This window comes from Monopterus albus, unplaced genomic scaffold (assembly GCF_001952655.1).
Source record: "Monopterus albus unplaced genomic scaffold, M_albus_1.0 scaffold79.1, whole genome shotgun sequence".
Lineage (NCBI taxonomy): Eukaryota > Metazoa > Chordata > Actinopteri > Synbranchiformes > Synbranchidae > Monopterus > Monopterus albus.
The window spans coordinates 307601-321983 of record NW_018127959.1 but is presented as its reverse complement, the minus strand read 5'-3'; the positions used below and the strand labels follow the sequence as shown (position 1 = coordinate 321983).

General features: G+C 41.7%; 3 protein-coding genes across 7 annotated transcripts in view; 1 reads left to right on the top strand and 2 right to left on the bottom strand.

Moving 5' to 3' along the window:
* Positions 1–1540: 1540 nt before the first annotated feature.
* Positions 1541–9179, top strand: asnsd1 (asparagine synthetase domain containing 1). 4 transcript variants are annotated; one of them, XM_020606579.1, is made up of 6 exons: positions 1541–1756; positions 1973–2026; positions 2202–2273; positions 2393–3872; positions 4096–4277; positions 8883–9179. In XM_020606579.1, exons 4-6 carry the CDS (start codon positions 2454–2456, stop codon positions 9127–9129), a joined length of 1848 nt encoding a protein of 615 aa, XP_020462235.1. In that variant the 5' UTR covers positions 1541–1756; positions 1973–2026; positions 2202–2273; positions 2393–2453; the 3' UTR covers positions 9130–9179. The 4 variants fall into 4 exon arrangements, with proteins under 4 accessions (XP_020462235.1, XP_020462234.1, XP_020462233.1 ...); XM_020606578.1 differs by having other exon boundaries at positions 2198–2273; XM_020606577.1 differs by having other exon boundaries at positions 1541–1761.
* Positions 9180–9272: 93 nt separating this feature from the next.
* Positions 9273–12591, bottom strand: LOC109963766 (uncharacterized). The gene is made up of 8 exons (XM_020606580.1): positions 12110–12591; positions 11663–11752; positions 11313–11392; positions 11101–11216; positions 10784–10881; positions 9885–9953; positions 9740–9798; positions 9273–9434 (listed from the first exon to the last, which is right to left on the bottom strand). Exons 1-8 carry the CDS (start codon positions 12299–12301, stop codon positions 9314–9316), a joined length of 825 nt encoding a protein of 274 aa, XP_020462236.1. The 5' UTR covers positions 12302–12591; the 3' UTR covers positions 9273–9313.
* Positions 12592–12739: 148 nt separating this feature from the next.
* sympk (symplekin) overlaps positions 12740–14383 on the bottom strand; it is an 11213-nt gene continuing 9569 nt past the window's right edge. For both annotated transcript variants that reach the window (XM_020606574.1, XM_020606575.1), the window contains exons 25-28: positions 14101–14277; positions 13907–13996; positions 13582–13749; positions 12740–13212 (exon numbers count right to left, since the gene is read on the bottom strand). In XM_020606574.1, coding sequence (XP_020462230.1) covers positions 12901–13212; positions 13582–13749; positions 13907–13996; positions 14101–14277 — 747 coding nt within the window. In that variant the 3' untranslated portion in view covers positions 12740–12900. The remainder of the gene's footprint in view (positions 13213–13581; positions 13750–13906; positions 13997–14100; positions 14278–14383) is intronic.

Sequence of the window (14383 nt, the reverse complement as noted above, 5' to 3'; positions counted from 1 at the left end):
GCATTCCTGGCACCTTCAGTTGTACTTTTATGCTAACATGGTAAAGTAAGATGGTGACCATGGTAAACATTACACCTGTGTCGTATCGGAGTGTCTGCATTGTCATTGTGAGTATGTTAGAATCAGACATCATCATTTAGCTCAGATGCTGCCAGTCATTACAAGTATAACACAACTTCACAGGGCTGCTACGTGTACTTCTTATTTAATTTGATTTTGTTATTGAGTGGTGCCCTTTGTATTTCTCATAAAATGTAGAAAATGACAAACAATCAAATAAATAATTAAAACATTTAATAAAAATAAAGCCAACCACAAAAAATGTGCATGTGTCAAAGTGCATTAAAACTCCTCTGTTTATTACAGATGTTTGTTCCTATATTCCCTTGTGATTCCCCTGTCATCAGGATGGTGCACATGATTTATGATAATTTCCTTATTTCTCTCATCATCTGAGACACTCTTCCACATTGGTGAAAACAGCAACATGGGGACTAAATTCATATGACTTGTAATGACTGGCACAATTTAGAGTCCTGATGTGCACAGTCACTCTGCTTAGTACTGCTGTCTCACAGTGGAGAGTCCTGGGAGAGTGATACTTAGGTTCTCACTGTGACATGCAGGTTCGGTGGAGCGCATCGCATGCTTGTACATGTGAATGTGAGAATGACTATGTCTGTATGGCCCTATGGTGGTGACCGCCGTGATGTAGCCAAAGTGTGAATTACAGGATGCCCAGACTGAGGAACAGCTTTTACCCAACAGCCATTAGACTGTTAAACAGGTCAAATACTCAGGTTAAATACCTCCCCCGACACATACTTGTACTGCTATCTCTGTGAGGACACTCATTGACATAATGCATTCCCTAGCCCCTAACCCTAACATCAGAACTAAATGCCTACCCATAACCCTTCCCTTAACCCTACCCTAAACCTGGTTTGCACAGACTCTTAATAAAGACCATAAATCTGTACTCTACTATTGCACTATTATATTTGACAATACTGTACATAGTGGTATATCACTGGAACTGATACATGTGGTTCTGACATTGCACATTATGCATTGCACTGATATTTTTGTTGATTCTTTTTTTTTAACTTTTTAAAAAATATAATTTTCTGCTTTATATTTATTTTATTTTAATTGTGCATATGACAATAAATGCTTTGAACTTTGAATGTTTCAGAAAGACAGCAAAGGGAGCTGGAACATTTGAAGAATTACAAAACAGAGGGAAGAACGGGGAGAAAGAGTACAACATTTAGTCAGTAGATGTGGGTTATCTTTAGACTTTGACCATATGAGATTGTGTGTTTGAAACTCAATTTCAAACAACCAGGAAGTACTATGGACGAAGAGCACATCGAATACTTAAATATTTAATTTCTGTTCTCTGAAGAAACTTTATCTTCTATTGTAATTAATGTATGCATTAGGGATTAAATCAAACCATTCAAAATAAAGCTAGATGAAAGATTTCTTATGAATTTATGGTAAAGTTGCCTTCAGCATATAGTTGATGCGTGTTTAACTCCCAACCTACAGGGGGCAGTGACGTCTAAACGTCCGCACCCGGAAATACATTCAGCGTGTGGTTTAAATCTACACTGAGGATAACTAGCTCCAAACAGTCATATCATCTTTGAATTGTCTTTATCTACGTTTCTTTTGACCAAGATGTCTTCGAAAAGCCGGGATAACGACGATAACTATGAAAAACAGTCTGGACTTAAGGAGGAACTGAACAGTAAGGTTAGACAGAACATGTAGCAGGTGGCTAATCTGTAGCCGAGTTAGCAAATCTACCTTTCTGAAAGACTTTTGAACTCGGTTGACCCTTTATTACATACATTCACGAGAATGTTCAAGCTTTCAGGACTCAGTTTCCTTCTATTTTAAAATGTGCCCGGTAGGAGTTTCATTTTCTCAGGTCAGAGAATTAATTCGTGTTACTAAATTACAGATCAAGGAGCAGAAAATTGTAGTGGACGAGCTCTCCAATCTGAAGAAAGGCCGGGTGAGTAGAGCAGTAATGTTGACTGTATAACACTGCCTGCTGTTTGAATGTGATGATCCTCTGGGCTAAGATGCTCCTCTAAAGGAAACTGTTAAAGGATCTTCTTACATTTAGTGGGTTATTTCCACTATTTTGTTTGTATCATTCATATTGTGTGTGTATTTCCCCTAGAAAGTTTACATTCAGCAGAGGAACAGTAACATATTCTTCCTGGCAGACAGAGGCCAGACACTGGGTTCATGCAAAAGTAAGCTGAGACAACAATTTAACAGATAAAGCAACTGATGGCTGTACATACAGTAGATCTGTAGCTCATGTAACATCATTTAGTAGATGAACATCACAGATGACCTTTTCTGTCTCCAGAGGAACTGGATAATATGAAAAAGGAACTCCAGGATATGTAAGACTAACCTTCACCACAACGATGTGCGGCATCTTTTGTCTGCTGAGTCTGTCCCCTACTCACTTCGAGTGGGACAAAACAATTTATGAACATCTGAAAAGAAGAGGTCCCAACTTGAGCCAAGATCTGACAGTTACAGGCAAAAATCCCTGCTACCACTGTTTCTTCTCTGCCCACGTTCTTCACATGAGAGGTCTCCTTACACCTCAGCCCGTTCGAGACAGCACTGGAAATGTTCTGCTGTGGAATGGGGAGATTTTTGGAGGGCTGCCTGTGATGCCAGAGGAGAACGACACTGCTGTTGTCTCTCAGCGGCTGTCGTCCTGCAACAGCCCTGCAGAGATTCTGTCTGTCCTGTCCAGTATACGGGGACCCTGGGGGTTTGTTTACTATCAGAAGGCCGGACACTTCCTCTGGTTTGGCAGAGACTTCTTTGGTAGGCGGAGTTTGCTTTGGAAATTTGATGCAGATGCAGAGCTTTTGACCCTGACTTCTGTGGCAGCTCAAACTTCTGAGGCTGATCAATCTGCTTGGCAAGAGGTCCCAGCAATTGGTGTGTACAGGATTGACCTGAAGGCAGCTAAAGAAGCTGGCAGTGTGACATTTGAGGTGTATCCTTGGACTAATGCAGGAAATGATGTTCTCTTCACTTGCAGTGAAACTATAAGGGATTCTGTTCCTAACAGCTGCACTGCTGTGATGAGCCAATCAGGACTCACACTCACCTCACCTGTGTGTCCTCTTAATATGTCCATTCCACAGTCATTAAATGAGACTGATATTCATCCAAACTTAAATTCATCTGTCTCGGTTCTGGAGCAGCTGCTCACGAGCAGAGAGAGAAACGATGAGGTGAACTGTCTTATTGATGCCCTGAGCGAGGCAGTAAAGCGACGTGTTCAGTCTCTGCCTTTTGAGGTGCTAAACGATTCACCTCCTGACAGTGAACATGCTAGTGTTGCCATTCTTTTCTCAGGAGGTGTCGATTCAATGATTCTGGCAGTCTTGGCCGACCATCACGTACCTGCTATTCAACCAATAGACCTTCTTAATGTTGCCTTTAGACTACAGGAGCCAAAGAAGCAGAAAGAGTCTGCAAAGAAGCCCAAAAAGCACAGAAATACGTGCACAGATTCCAAGACTGATGGAGCTGGTCAAACATCCAGCCCCTTTGATGTTCCAGACAGAGTGACCGGAAAAGCAGGTGTCAAGGAATTACAAGACTTGAATCCTGAGAGAACATGGAATTTTGTTGAAATCAATGTAACACAGGAGGAGCTGCAGAAAATGCGCCATGAGCGCATTTGTCATCTGGTGCATCCACTGGATACAGTGCTTGATGACAGCATTGGATGCGCTGTGTGGTTTGCAGCAAGAGGGGCAGGGTTCATCACAGTGACCACGGACGGTGACCAGAGGCCCTTTACATCATCTGCAAAGGTAAAGAACACAGAATTTGTGCTTTATACTTTGCAACGAGCAAATGGTTCTTAGCTCTGATTCATTTATATAACTGTCCACTGGGCTGTGACAGTGGGGAGAGGGCCGAGAGACAACCAGTTTGACTGCTAAAGGAAGGGGAGGCTTTTTGTAGTTAATGGTTAAGTTAATGGTCAACAACCACTTCAACTTGATTTTCTGACTTGCTACTTCATGACTGCAGGTAATTCTGACAGGAATAGGAGCAGATGAGCAGCTAGCAGGTTACTCCAGGCACAGAGCCAGATTTAAGACGTCTGGCCAAGGAGGACTGATCCAGGAACTAGCCATGGAGCTGGGCAGGATCTCCTCCAGGAATCTGGGCAGAGACGACAGAGTGATAGGGGACCATGGGAAGGAAGCCAGGTAGGTGCCTAAAGTGATGCCCGGAAAATGTCTATTGTCTGCAGATTCATGAGTCAAAAAGCAAAAATAGTACTTTGACCCCGTGGACTATGATTTCAGTGAGGTGAGTTGTATCCCAGTAGAATAGCCTGTATGTTTCTCTGCGCTACATCAAACTGTTTGAGTGCATTTTCCCCTTTTAGTCGTCCTCTTCACTGCATTAGTTGGTGCATTGCCTCATTGTTTGTGTTTTACCACCACCTACTGTTAATAGGTCAGAGAACTGCCAGCAGCACCTTTATCCGTGATACTAACAAAACAGAGACCCGCTCATAGAACTATTCGTCTGTGGTGCACCCAGTGGTCAAAAACTCCTCTGTCTGCCGTTAACTAGAAAGAACAGTTTTCTTTCAACTAATCATTTCAGCATTAATATTTGATATGTACTTTGAAGCCTGGAAAAGCAAAAGTTTAGCATTATAAATTGTATTAGGCAAATAAATAACAGAAGCACAACTGAAAACTGGGTTTAAGACAAGGGCACTGCTCAGACTGACCCACTGGTTGGAACTGATTGGTTTATGAACTTTTTGGCCTGCAGTGTTCTGTTTGAAGTATCCAGATTTTATTTCCTCCTTTGATTTGATTTGATTCATTCTTTCAAACATGTAAAGACAGTTGATATGTCAACACACATAATTTCACACATATCCACAAATGCTAATCCAATATCAATTTGCTTATACCTAGTACGTGCTTGAATGGAGTAGGAAGAAGTCAGACTTATCCAGTCCTACCCCATGACATCATCTTACCATCATTGGTTTGCAAGCAGTATCTCTACATAGATAATTATGTTCTACACCACGGTAGTGATATACTAAAGAATTATAACAGGGTGTTAACATTCATACATAATGACATACTTGGGTAATTATCTTCTACATCACACAAGTAGCAATATCACAAAGTGTTAACATTCATACACCACATCCACAATGTTCCATCTAATTAATCATTAAGCCTGTTCTTACTTATATCTTGATTGACACATACCTTTATATTTATGTTTAAACTCATCAATTCTATTACTATTTTTTATGTCTACACTTAAATTATTCCATAGTTTTACCCCACTTATGGAAATACAAAATCTTTTTTTGGTTGTACGTATAGCATGAATTTTTAAATTTAACTGACCCCTTAAATTGTATCCCCCTTCCCTTTCATTAAATAGTTTTTGAATTCCACCAGGTAATAAATTGTTCCTGGCTTTATACATAAACACAGCAGTCTTATATCCCACTAAATCAAAAAAGTCCACTCTACTGGACTCAACTGTTCTACTCTGTCTACTCCACTTCAGTCTACCAGTTCACTTGACTGTGCTTCAGACCACTTCAAGGATAAGCTCACTTTATTTTAATCTGCATTTCCCGTATCACCTTCTCTGTGGTACACATTCAGGGAACAAGAAGTTGTTACCGGGGCAAGGGTTTAGCCTCTGAAAGAGTTCAGAATAAATGTAATGTCAGTCAAATGGTTTGTCGTGCTTCTCTGAGTCAAAGATTAGGCTTGGGCTGCAGGCTGAGGCTACCTACCCAGGCCTAATCTTTGCTTTCCTTCTGACTCAGAGAAGCATGACATTACATTTATTCTGAACTCTCTCAGAAGCTAACCTTTTGTTTTCCTGAATCTCTACAATTAAAGTAATGATAGCAAAACCACTGTTAAAAGAAACAGAGCAGGTTCCAAAAAGCAACGTTATCATCACATCACCCTGCAGGAGCAGAAACAGCTCTAGTTAAGAGTTATAACTCTGTCTTGCTCTAGGTGAGTCTGGGGCAGAGCCTGCATTGACCCTTGAGCTCCCACTGGCTGCACCCTCCGGCCAATCGCAGACTGAAAAAGATGCATACAGTTAATGACATCACAGCTTCCTGTCCATTGATACACTTTGATCCAAGGAGAAGAATAAAATGTGCTGATCAATTCTGTTCTAAATCATCAATAAAAGCATTTCAAACTCACTCTGCTGTTTCTCTGATTCAAACGTCTGCACATTGAAGATGATACATCTGTGGTCATTTTATTAAGAACCCCTGTCTCAGTCTGGTTCAACAGTCCTGTAGTGAATCCTCCTTCATGAAGGTGGTGGTGTTCAGTGTGTTTAGACTGTTTCACAGAGGTGCTGGTTCACCTGTGTGATCACTGTGGAGGCTGCAGTTTGTGCTGCTGTTCACCTGTATTAAATGGACTTGGACTGACTGGTACGTCAGTGGCGTCACAGAGCTCTCAGCTGGACACATTCACAATACTGCTAGTAATACAGCTAAAGCATCTACTGCTGGTTCTCCATTACTTTAATGTGTTGTCACCTACCCTGAGAGCTGTTCTGTGGACCAGCCTAGCAGCTCTGATATACAGGGGGTGGATCCAGTAATGCCTGTTAATGTAATTCAACACAACAGCGCAGCCTCCACAGTGAATCAGCAACTCTGTGGAACAGTCTGAACATCACCTTCATGAAAGGGATTTACTGCAGGACTGCTTGATAAGACCGACTCAGTCTGAGAAGGGGGTTCCTAATAAACTGAGCGTAGTGAATCAGTAGGCCTCATTCCTGAATGTTTCACTTTGTCACTTCTAAAAGCAAGAATGAAAACTGACTGAAAAGGGTTGAAACAATCTTTAACTGAACAACAATTGAACCTACTTGACCCAAGGCAGGCAGGCAGTGACATTAGTGACTGTATATTTGTTGTACGAGGCTGAGGCCTGTTAAACACACCAGGAACAAGAGTGGCTCATGTTGTACCATCAGACCTGCAAAAAACACAGCACTGCTGCTTCAAAGCTCAATCATAACAACCAAGTGTCACCTTTAGCAAAAATCTGAATTAACTAGTGATTGGTTAATCCACCCAACAGGTCACATTAACTGATCCATTAAATTACTGTTACATGGCTGAAAATCTAATCACTACAAAATTCATGTAATTAATAACTAATTTGGTTTCCTTCATTATTATCTAGTTTGATTATGAAACAGATGATACCGCACGTCATTCTGTGCGGCTTCAACAAGGTCTGATATTAAAGCTGAGCCTGCAGAGCCCTGTGCTGACAGCGGACATGGTGATGGACAGACGAAGCTTCCGAGTCACTGGGAAACGGTTCACTGTTGTGAAATATGTCAAACAGCCCAGACGGCTGCTGGCCGCATCCTGGCTCTTTACCCGTGGGTGGACAACAGTCAGGCTGCACCTGGTCATACTGCTGTCAACATTACTGTGATCAATAAAGTTTGTATTATACAAACTGATCACATTTAACTGGTTCTACTGTTAAAAATGTACCCAGACTGAGAACATCCTGCATTTTACATCACTCTGCTTTCAAATGTTGATACCGAGTCTGGACACAATCAAGTCTCCACATGCTAACATGCTAAGCTTCAAGGTCAAAATCCATTCCCCTTACATTATTAATCCAAGTTTCAGAAATAGCAATTATATTAAAAGAATGTTTTAGACTACTAAGATAATGTTTTATACTCTGAAAGTTTGCATATAGACTTCTGCTATTAAAGTGAATTAATGATAATTTGTTTTCAGTCTTGACATTGCTGTTAAACTGCTCCTCCTTTGTGTGAAGTACGTGCCCTTTTCTATGTTCTCGTGGATTTCTCCAGGACTTAGTATTTTTAGGGCTTGTAAGAGGCAGGTGCTAACGTCAGTGATGGTTCTGTTCTGTTCAGGTGTCCCAGTAGAGCTGTGACAGTGAGCCAGCGTGCACGGGTGCAAGTGACATTACATTAACAATGGCTCTGTTCATTCCAGAATGGTTTCCAGTATCCTGTGCCATTGAGCCACTGAGCGAGTGAGCACAATGCCAGGGCTGTAAGACTGGCAGTCATTATTAATGTTGTTACACCTGGGCTTGTCCTGCTATGACTTGTAAAAAGGTGTCAGAGAAAGGAGGACAGTGCTGACGAACAGTCCTATAGCCACACTCTGACAGATATAACATTAAATAGATATGAGATGGGTTTCATTTTGTCATAAATGTGAAATCTGAAGGTCAGTGGAATGTGGAACATAGTGCTTCACTTTTCATACTAAAGAATCTCACTATGCTTATAGAAGAAACATAAAATATTAGTTTCTGTGACTTCATCTTTTGTTCTTGACTCTGATCCATGTCGGTATTTATTTAAAGGCCCTGCTCACCCGTGTGTGTGTGTGTGTGTGTGTGTGTGTGTACAGACTGTTTGTTTGACAACTCTCTCACTCTCCTGGTTGCTGAACCTGCCAGTGTCAGACACATAATCCCTTTATTGTTGTATAATGGTACAAGGTGTGCCCTGACACAGTTCTGCCTACCTTTGTCCTAAGCGCTGGTCTAATCAGCGACTTGCTATCGGCTTTATTGGAATGTATTGTTTACCTAAAGAATTGGTCTCTATATAAATGGTGTTATGTGGAGGAAAGGCTATATTGTCCTTTTTTGTAGTCAGTTTTTTAAAATCAAAAATGTCAAAGCTGTTGGCACCACAGGTGAAATTTCATTCACCCCATTGTTCCCAGAACAGAAGGTGACAAATATCAACTCTTGCATCTGTAGATTTCCCTACTTGGATGAGGATGTGGTGAGCTACCTGAACTCTCTGCCCGTATGGAAGAAGGCAGATCTGTCACTTCCTCGAGGTGTCGGGGAGAAGCTCCTCCTGAGACTAACAGCGAAACGGCTGGGACTCGGCCAATCAGCTGTCCTGCCCAAGAGAGCCATGCAGTTTGGCTCCCGCATCGCAAAAATGGAGGACAGTCATGAAAAAGCCTCTGACAAATGCACAAGGCTCCTCACTGGGTAGACTAATAACTGGTTGGAATGAACTGTACACAAAAGCATTTCAATAGAAAACAAGATTACACACAGTTCATGTTACACTTCTTGATTTACTGTTACAGGCAGATTCTTGGCTATAACGATTTTCTTCTCTGTGCTTGATTTTAATGTGGCATAATAAACATGGCGTTTTTAACCATTTCTTTCCTCTACACCATGAAAGACTCAGCATCTTGAAGCTTTTCTCTGAAGAAAAGGTCACATTCGATATAGGAAGGCAAGTTTCCAACATCAAAACGCCCAGAAATCTCATGAACATATACAGGCCTCCTGAGGGGAAAAAGAGAAATACATTAACAAAGAGATTTAAAAAGCATATTACATCCTTGTATCCTTTTACAAGAAAGAAAATTTGACAACTAAATAAATTCCACTGAGCTATTCTAATGATGTAAACCTCACCGTCATCTTCACACTGGATCAGGCGACCTAGACATGTTTGGTGATTGCAGTAAAGAACCACAGACCATAAAGAAGGCTAGCTGCATGTCTCAAAGCACAGTTCCTATAGTATTTGGATAACCTTGGTGTATAAAACCCAGATCCTTGAGTCTCAGGAGTCCAGTAGAAATTACCTCGGAATGAGCCAAGACAGAAAGTTTCCTGGGGCGTCCTTCTCTTCAATAGGAGCTTCCTACAGAAATATAAAGGTACATGTAATGGAAATCAAAAACAATTATTTTTGTTATTTGTCACATCTCGGACTTTTGTTAAATTTACCTTCTTTTCCTCAAGGAAGGTATCCAGCAAAGGAAGGCTTTTCTTTGATAACACATAGAAACAGGGACACTGGAAACAAATGTATGTTATGAGCTTTTACGAATAGATGTGCAGTGGAAATACATACTGTAGCGGTTAAATATAAATACCTATAACGGTCACAATATCACAGATATACACAATGTCATAATGATCACGTCACACCAACCTGAGAACAACAGAGCTAGACAATGGTCCCAAACAGCCAAGACGACTAATGGAATATTAATGTCCGGTTAGCCGGATGTTCCTGACTGGCCAAGTCTACTCCAAACCTCAGTCCAAAGGTTCAAAGGTAACTTTATTATCTCCTACAAGTTATATGCATCCAACAGTACCACCATAACAAACAGTCAATCATAACACAGTTCAAACATAACAGAATGCAAAACCACCCCCTACAAACAGTACATTATATCCCAGTCCCACAGTGCCATCACTTGCCATCCTATAATACAGCTTGGCCAATACCTACATGTGCCATAGCCCCGATATCCAAACTGCCTCAGCATTTGCCAGAATTCTCTGCATTTAACAGACCAAACTTGGTACCATAGAATTTTAAAGTAAATTTCGCCTACATTTAGGGACGACGATATGCCGTCCCCGTCCTGATGGAAGCATCACCAACTCTCCAAAGACAGGGTGACCGGAGTCTGCTATGATTGACCTAAACTTCCCCAGAATATGCAACTTATACAAGCAGGATATGCAAGTCGTTAAGGTGTTCACGTATTATCACGTATTAAGTAAAACTCTGATTTGGGTTCTTGTTGCACTCATTGCCTACCACATTATGTTGTCTTCTACCAATGTACTTGGTCTTTTCACATCACTGTTGGTCTTGCTGGTGAACTTACTGCTCTCCTTGACTCCGTATCAGAAGGAAGAGGTTTCTCCTTCATGCAGACGACACAAAGATCACTGTCCACTTCCAGAATCCCGTATTTATGGGTTTCTGTTGAGACACGTGCACACGATACAGAACCAACTTGAGCCAGGACTGCAATTCTAAGATGAGATTCACCCAGTTCCCGGGCACTGCGTTTATAAGGTTGCATTTAGGGCTGAACGTCTACAGTGATACTGCTCGGTGGCCAGTTATGTCAGTTAAACTGGCTACTTCTGAAAACATTTCATTCGCACCACTTAACTATGCAGATGATGTAAGCCTCACCTTGATCTCTGCATTGGTAGGAGAGCACCAGACAGCTGTCCTCACACTTTGCTTGGAGGTCAGAAAACCTCTCTTTGACTTTAGTGAGGCTAAAATCTTCTTTGAAGAGGGTGTCACTGTTTAAGGCAGAGAGACTTGCATCAGTGTCATTTTCCAGTGTAAACTGTCTCTTCACTGTAGGATTAATAATATATGTATGTTTAAAACCATACCCTCCAATAACCACAACATGGTCTTCTATCTTGAAGTGCTTTATTGCAAGCTGCAGGCAGGCCACAGCACCAAGACGCTCCTGGTGGAAGGGAGACATTAGCCTGATTTAGAGGTTTTTATCAAAAAAAAAAGCTATTGTATAAAATGTGGCCCGTTCTGATTTAAAGAACCCCTGAGTAATCCTAAAGCCCTTCTCAGTATGGGTCAAGAAATGTATTTTCAAAGACACTTCGGCACAGTGCACATTTGCCACTGTGGCACTTGAATCTTGGGGATTGATGCAGGGGATGGTAGTCTGCTTTGATGATGATAATGATGAAGGTGATAATTGTTATGAAACATTATTTACATCATTGCTTCTTGTCTGATCGCTGAGAATCCTGACATTTTGGAAATGTGCAGCCCACTCTTCAAATGCAGCATGGTAAAGAGCGTTAGTCTGTGGAGAGAAAGAGGTGAGGAAGAGGTGAGGAAGAGGTGAGTGAAGGCACAGAACAGGTCGTTCATTCTCAGGTCAGGATAAGAGCCAGCTGCTGGGTTAGACCTGCATCCTTAGTGCAAAAGATACATCAAATCTGTACTGAATAACACTTCTGCACATGTCATCACTTGGCTACATCCCACCACTGATCACTGGACTTGTACAAACTCATAATGTAATAAATGTTTATAATATAAACCGTGAGCAGACATAATGTAAGAAGTTATATTTTGTTATTACCCTTTCACTACATTATACGGACCTGTTACACTATGTGCAGTGACTGTGAGTTTCTACAATAGGTCTGCTACTTACAACAACATAAATACCGTCCACAGAGCCACAGGCGCTCAGGGCGCGGACCCAGTGGGATATTAAGGCACAGCGTCCCACCGGGAGCAGCGGCTTAGCGGTGCCAGCAAGGTGAGCGAACCTCCCGCTGCTGTCGGAAACCACATCCCGCTGGAGCCTGGTTCCGTACCCAGCGGCGAGAAGTACGGCTTTCATTTAAACTCCTGACCGGGGTAAGCGCCGCTTCACCTGCTAGTTTACCTATAATATACCGGCTTTGAGACGGGGAAAAGATAGGTAGGAACAAGTTTGGCAACTCTCGTCTAGGTCTTCTCGCGAGGTCAGCGAGACCATCTTCCGGCTATAATCTACAAAATAAAAGCATCACCTCTGCGGTTTATACACATTCAAACTTACCACAAAGTCTGTGTACATAAGTCCTAAAAAACTGCCTGTTCAGCATTTCACACACGTGTTCTTTGCTGCAAACCAAAACATATCCACATCTGAAGTTGTTGAAACCCATGGTCTGTAGGATGCAGTTAAGATTGATGAACCATGGTGCAGTAGTGAAAAAGAACGGAAGCAGACAGTAAACCAGTGTTTTGTTGATCTATTTGCCAACTTTTCATAACATGAAGGCATATGGAATGCTTTCATACACAAATGTACCTAGTATTTATTTCCCTCAAAATCAGTCTACTACAAATACAAAAAGGAAGCGTTTTCTTAACAAGAAATTCTGAAACACCTACAGGCTGTTTAGCAAAAAAAGAGATGTTCATTTATTTTGAGTGTATATGTCTTGAATGCATTCATTCTATATCCTCGCTGCCACTTCCAGCCTCAGGCCCTGCAACCTCAGCGTCAACATCTTTTTCTGGCTCCTGTAGGTCTGAAGGTTCTGGCTCCTGTAGGTCTGAAGGTTCTGGCTCCTGTAGGTCTGAAGGTTCTGGCTCCTGTAGGTCTGAAGGTTCTGGCTCCTGTATGTCTGAAGGTTCTGGCTCCTGTATGTCTGAAGGTTCTGGCTCCTGTATGTCTGAAGGTTCTAACTGAGATGTCTCCATTGGCTCCTCAGCTGGTTCTGGCTGAGATGATGGGGTTTCACTAATTCCTGCCAACTCCACCTGGGGAGACCCAAAAATCAGCCCGTGTCAGAGTGTATCTATTATATTATATATAAATTCTCACTGTCCTGGGTTTAATCAAATTAAATCCAGTTGTGAACTGCAACTAAAACATTCTAAATAAATAAAAACTAGCTTTAATTAGGGAAACAGATTAGACACTTTCCTGTCAACTGTAGCACACAAAAATCAAGTTATTTAAATACTTTCTGGTCTACATTCTGAAACTTTCCTTTACCTTTATTTAAAAACTGGAATTCAGACTTTAAATTCCTCTTTCTGAAGTTTGATTACCACTGGAACATGCACCTTTAACATGTACAGGTCTAATTGGTCAGTTTTATACGACTCCAAGCAGCTTCATTTTACCTGGGAAACTGAACTGAGACTTTCCTCCTGTATCACTGGATTCGACTCCTCTTGCTCCATTGGCTCTTCGTCTTGTGTGGCAGTTGGCTCCTGCTGGACTGGCTCTTTCACTGCCACAGTGGGAGTCTCTTTTGGAACAGAGGCAGCTGGAGCAACAACTGGTTCAATCTGTATCATGAATGAGACAAGGCCAGAATATAATGAAAGTAACTGGACAAATGCTTTGTTTTTATTTTAAAAAGTGGACCATAAAACTACGTTATACGAGACACTGTAAGAATCATTTATGGCACAGAAAAGTGTGTGAAGCAGAGTTACTGATTACCTCTCTTTCCACAATAGGCTGTACAGGCTTAGGTTCTGTTTTGTTGTTTGTTTCCAGGACTGCCATGATGGAAGCAGGTATGTGAGCTTGCTGTTACACAGGAAAACAGAACCAGATGGTGCATAAGGAAATCCCAAGAGAACCAGAACTCTGAACTCTGAGTGAGGTTCAATAAACTGTGGAACAGCTGTTACCTGATGAGGGGTGAAGGAGTGCACATGCAGCAGAAGAGGCTCTCTCATCTCTGGACAGCGATCAAACACACTTGCCAGTTGAGCAGGCGGCAGCTGTAAGAGCACGCTGTATGACTGAGGCTTCGTCCTCTGGCAACACTTCACAAAGCCCTCCCACACCTTAGGGTACTTCCACACCTACACCAGGAAATAACAACTAGTATAATGCAGCAAAAACAGTGACAACAATGATCAAGAATTATTTGTGGACATGTACAATTTAATTGCTGAAAGCAAGATTATG

What these genes read in the sequence shown, in the direction of transcription:
- asnsd1 (XM_020606579.1), top strand. Translation starts at nt 2,454, where the DNA reads ATGTGCGGCATCTTTTGTCTGCTGAGTCTGTCCCCTACTCACTTCGAG. An exon ending in CCTTTACATCATCTGCAAAG is followed by an intron (nt 3,873 to 4,095) that starts GTAAAGAACACA and finishes TCATGACTGCAG; the next exon opens with GTAATTCTGACAGGAATAGG. An exon ending in GACCATGGGAAGGAAGCCAG is followed by an intron (nt 4,278 to 8,882) that starts GTAGGTGCCTAA and finishes TTGCATCTGTAG; the next exon opens with ATTTCCCTACTTGGATGAGG.
- LOC109963766 (XM_020606580.1), bottom strand. Translation starts at nt 12,301, where the DNA reads ATGAAAGCCGTACTTCTCGCCGCTGGGTACGGAACCAGGCTCCAGCGG. An exon ending in CATGTTGTGGTTATTGGAGG is followed by an intron (nt 11,217 to 11,312) that starts GTATGGTTTTAA and finishes TGCCTTAAACAG; the next exon opens with TGACACCCTCTTCAAAGAAG. An exon ending in CCTTCCTTGAGGAAAAGAAG is followed by an intron (nt 9,799 to 9,884) that starts GTAAATTTAACA and finishes ATATTTCTGTAG; the next exon opens with GAAGCTCCTATTGAAGAGAA.